Source organism: Orycteropus afer, unplaced genomic scaffold (genome assembly GCF_000298275.1).
Source record: "Orycteropus afer afer isolate SDZICR_OR568_19922 unplaced genomic scaffold, OryAfe1.0 scaffold00030, whole genome shotgun sequence".
NCBI classification, from domain to species: domain Eukaryota; kingdom Metazoa; phylum Chordata; class Mammalia; order Tubulidentata; family Orycteropodidae; genus Orycteropus; species Orycteropus afer.
In genome coordinates, this window is record NW_006921617.1 from 9,021,087 (window position 1) to 9,024,754 (window position 3,668).

Genomic DNA, 3,668 nt, shown 5'->3' on the forward strand with positions numbered 1-3,668 from the left:
AATTATCAGAAGGAAGTGGGAGGGGAGCTGTTGCATTGTGGTAAATTGTGGTCAATGTCATGAGACAAAGTGTATGTGAACTGCTGTATGGAAAGTAAATTTGCTCTGTAAATTTTCACCCAAATCACAATTAAAAAAAAAAAAAAGAAAAGAAAAAGTAATATCAGTGTTTCATAGTTGGGTCTATGGCAGACACCATCAATTGATTATGGTGTACTTCTTTACTGAATCTAGATTCAGAATTCCTCTGAAAACAGGATTTAGTGTCAGCACTGAAGCTAACACCTATTGGCCGTCCCTGAAAGCCTTTCCCTCATGAGATGGATAGAGTCAGGGATGACAGTCAGAATTACTTCTCTCCAGTTAGGCAAAGACCTAAATGAAGAATCTAACCAAAGGAGTTTGGGCAAACATGCCTCAATCCATTTTCCCTAAACCAAACACCAAACCCATTGCCAACTCATAGCAACTTTATAAGACAGAGTAGAACTACCCTACGGTGTTTCCAAGGCTATAATCTTTATGGAAAGGAGTTCTGGGGCTGCAGTGCCTAAGGTGTTTGACTGCTAATGCAGTAAAAACCCACCAGCCACTCCTCAGAAGGAAGATGGGGCAATCTACTTCCATAAAGATTTACTGCCTTAGAAACCCAATGGGAGTCACTATGGGTCAGAATCAACTTGATGGCAGTGGGAATCTTTACAGAAGCAGACTGCAACATCTTTCTTTCCCCTGCAGAGTGGCTGGTAGGTTCGAATCATCGATCTTTCAGTTAGTAGCCAAGCACTTAACCACTATGCCACAAGGGCTCCTTCTGTTTTCCCTACAGCCCCTAAATTCCATCCAGCTAGCAAAGCTTTTGTAGAAAATATGGAGAAATAGTCTCAGCGAATATCTTCAATTGCATATCACTTTCTTTACATCTCTTTGGGAGTCTGGTTTACTGAATGATCATTCCCTATGATGACACACCACAGGTTTGATTTAAATAGTGGCTCACCTGACAATTAATGCAGACCCCTCCACCTGAATAGATGCCTTGACTATTCAAGCTTGCCTGCTGCCTCTCAACATCTGCATCATAGTAACAGTCGATGGCATGGCCATGGCAGTTGCATGCTGGAGGAAAAAAAGAAAAAGGCATACTAAATCAATATTCCATCATTACTGTGAGACACTTAGTAAATTTCTCCATATAGTATTACTGCTCACTGAGCTACAATAAAGTCTATTCTGGGCCACCAGGGGCACTCTTAGTGGAAAATTTCTTTAAACTTTATGCTAAGACCCACCTATGATAATATTCAAGTGATAGCTCCTTTCATTCGATATTAAAGGAGAGATGTTTCCCTTTAAAATAAATAAATAAATACAACAAATTAAGACAAACCAAAATGCCAATTAAGCTTTACGCACAAAAAGACTATTGATACAATGGTATTACTACTACTAGCAAAACTAATTAAGCCCTTGGTATTTTGTGAAGTGTTCTGCATGTGCTACCTCATTTAATCTGCACACTAACTCTTTAAGGTAGGTACCAGTACCCTTACAGCCCAGATAGGGAAGCTTTGGCTTAGAGAGGTTAAGGTATGTGCCTACATAGCTTTTAAGTAAAAGAAATAAAATTCTGATCTGTCTTTGTTTGATTCAAGACCCTCTACTCTCAGCCAATACTCTAAGCCTTTCATCTCAGTACTATTTATAACAGTAATAAATTGGAAATAATCTTAATGTTTAATTATAGGGAGATGGCTAAACCAAAACCAAACCAAACTCACTGATGTCGAGTCAGATACAACTTATAGCAACCCCTCCTTGGGTTTCCGAGGCAGTATCACTATGGAAGTAGATTGCCCACCCTTCCTTCTGAAGAGTGGATGGTGGGTCTGAACCACCAGCCTTCTGGTTAGCAGTAAAATGCCTTAGGCACTATGCCACCAGATCTCCTAGGGAGATGGCTAAGCACAGATAAACACTGTATTTTTGCTTGATTATAAGTTCTATTAAGGCAGGGACTACACTTGTTTTGTTTGCAATTGAGCCCAGTCCTTTAGCACACAGTGGGTTAACAACAAATGTTTGTTGGATTGACTTGAATCCATTAGATGACACTACTATGTGCCATCAAAAATGATGTAAACTAAGAAGCAACAATTGTTCTCTTGCTGCCTGGAGCAAGGAGAAAGAAGGAAAATGAAAACGCAAGGAAGCAATTAGTCCAAAGGACTAATGCCCATGTTAAGCACAGTCTCCTCTAACCTGAGACCAGAAGAATTAGATAGTACCCAACTACCACTACCAACTACTCTGACCAAGACCACAATAGAAGGTCCTGGTTAGATCGATAGAAAGTCCTGGTTAAACCTACATATATATTCAAAGACAAAATAAAGACCAGACTTACCGGCTGGAAAGAGATTGGAAGAACTTGCAAGTATACTGCCCTAAGAAAATCTCCTAACTGAAACTTAAGACACTCCCAGAGGCAACATTCCAGTCAAATAACAGATGGGACTGTACAAAAAACAACAATACCCATGAAGAACCAAAAAAAAAAGAGACCAAAAGGGCCACAATTGCCCAAAGCCAAGGAGAAAAGACAGGAAAGGGCAAGGAAACTGGAAGAATGAAAACAGGGAACCCAGGGAGGAAGCAGGGAGAGTGCTGACATACTGCAGGGATTACAACCAATGCCATGGAACACTATACGAACTGGAAAAACTAATTTGCTATGTAAACTTTCACCTACAGCAAAATAAAATATGGTTTATAAAAATGATGTCAATTTTTCTATGGTACATACACACATTGGAATACTATGCAACCCTAAAGGGTAACACAGAAGGAAGAATCTGCAAAACACCACATAACGTGGATGAACTTGGAGGACATTATGCTGAGTGAAAGAGATCAATCATAGAAGGACAAATATTATATTAGTCCATTATTGTAAAAAAGTCAAGGAAAGGTTTATATACAGAAGGAATTTTTTTTTTTTTTTTTTTTTTTGGCTACCAAGGATGGGAGGGGAGGGGAGGGAACACTGTTAGATAGATAGAAACAAATATAGATCTGGGTGAAGAAAAAGGCAGTGTACCAAATGTTAGTGATCAACATGGTGGCATCGAGGAAGAGAAAGACATAGAGAGGTGAACGGGAGGTACAGACAACAAAGATAAACCCTTTTGCACATATAGTACTGCGTTGTCAGTGAAGGCAAACATAGATATACAGGTAAATTGACAGATGAACAGGCTGAATTATTAGGTATGTCTAGGCAGGGGTGAGTGTGCCCAAGACCATGTCTAGTGTTGGCAGACAATGTTGCTACAAGCGTACTTTTATGTTCTGTAAGAATTCCCAAGTATATAGTAGAGCTGATGAGGGACAAGGTTGTAGTCACTTCTTGCCCACAGCTAGCTACCCAGAGGGAGCAAGTAGTTGGACCCATGGGCTCAGAACCATAGTCACAGGGGACATCAAGCTCAACTGGAATAACATACTACACAAAAATGTTCCACATTCTACTTTGGTGAGTAGCGACTGGGATCTTAAAAGTTTGCAAGCAGACATCTAGATGCAATGATGGGTCTCTCCTCATCCAGAGCAAAGAAGAATGAAGAAAACCAAAGATGCATGGAAACAATTAGTCCAAGCGACTGGTA

At 40.0% G+C, this 3,668-nt stretch overlaps 1 protein-coding gene across 1 annotated transcript in view; it reads right to left on the reverse strand.

Annotated features, from left to right (window-relative positions):
- LAMA3 (laminin subunit alpha 3) overlaps positions 1-3,668 on the reverse strand; it is a 434,613-nt gene that overhangs the window by 297,300 nt on the left and 133,645 nt on the right. Inside the window, exon 8 of the mRNA XM_042780249.1 lies at positions 1,001-1,119. Within this exon, the coding sequence (XP_042636183.1) occupies positions 1,001-1,119 (119 nt within the window). The remainder of the gene's footprint in view (positions 1-1,000; positions 1,120-3,668) is intronic.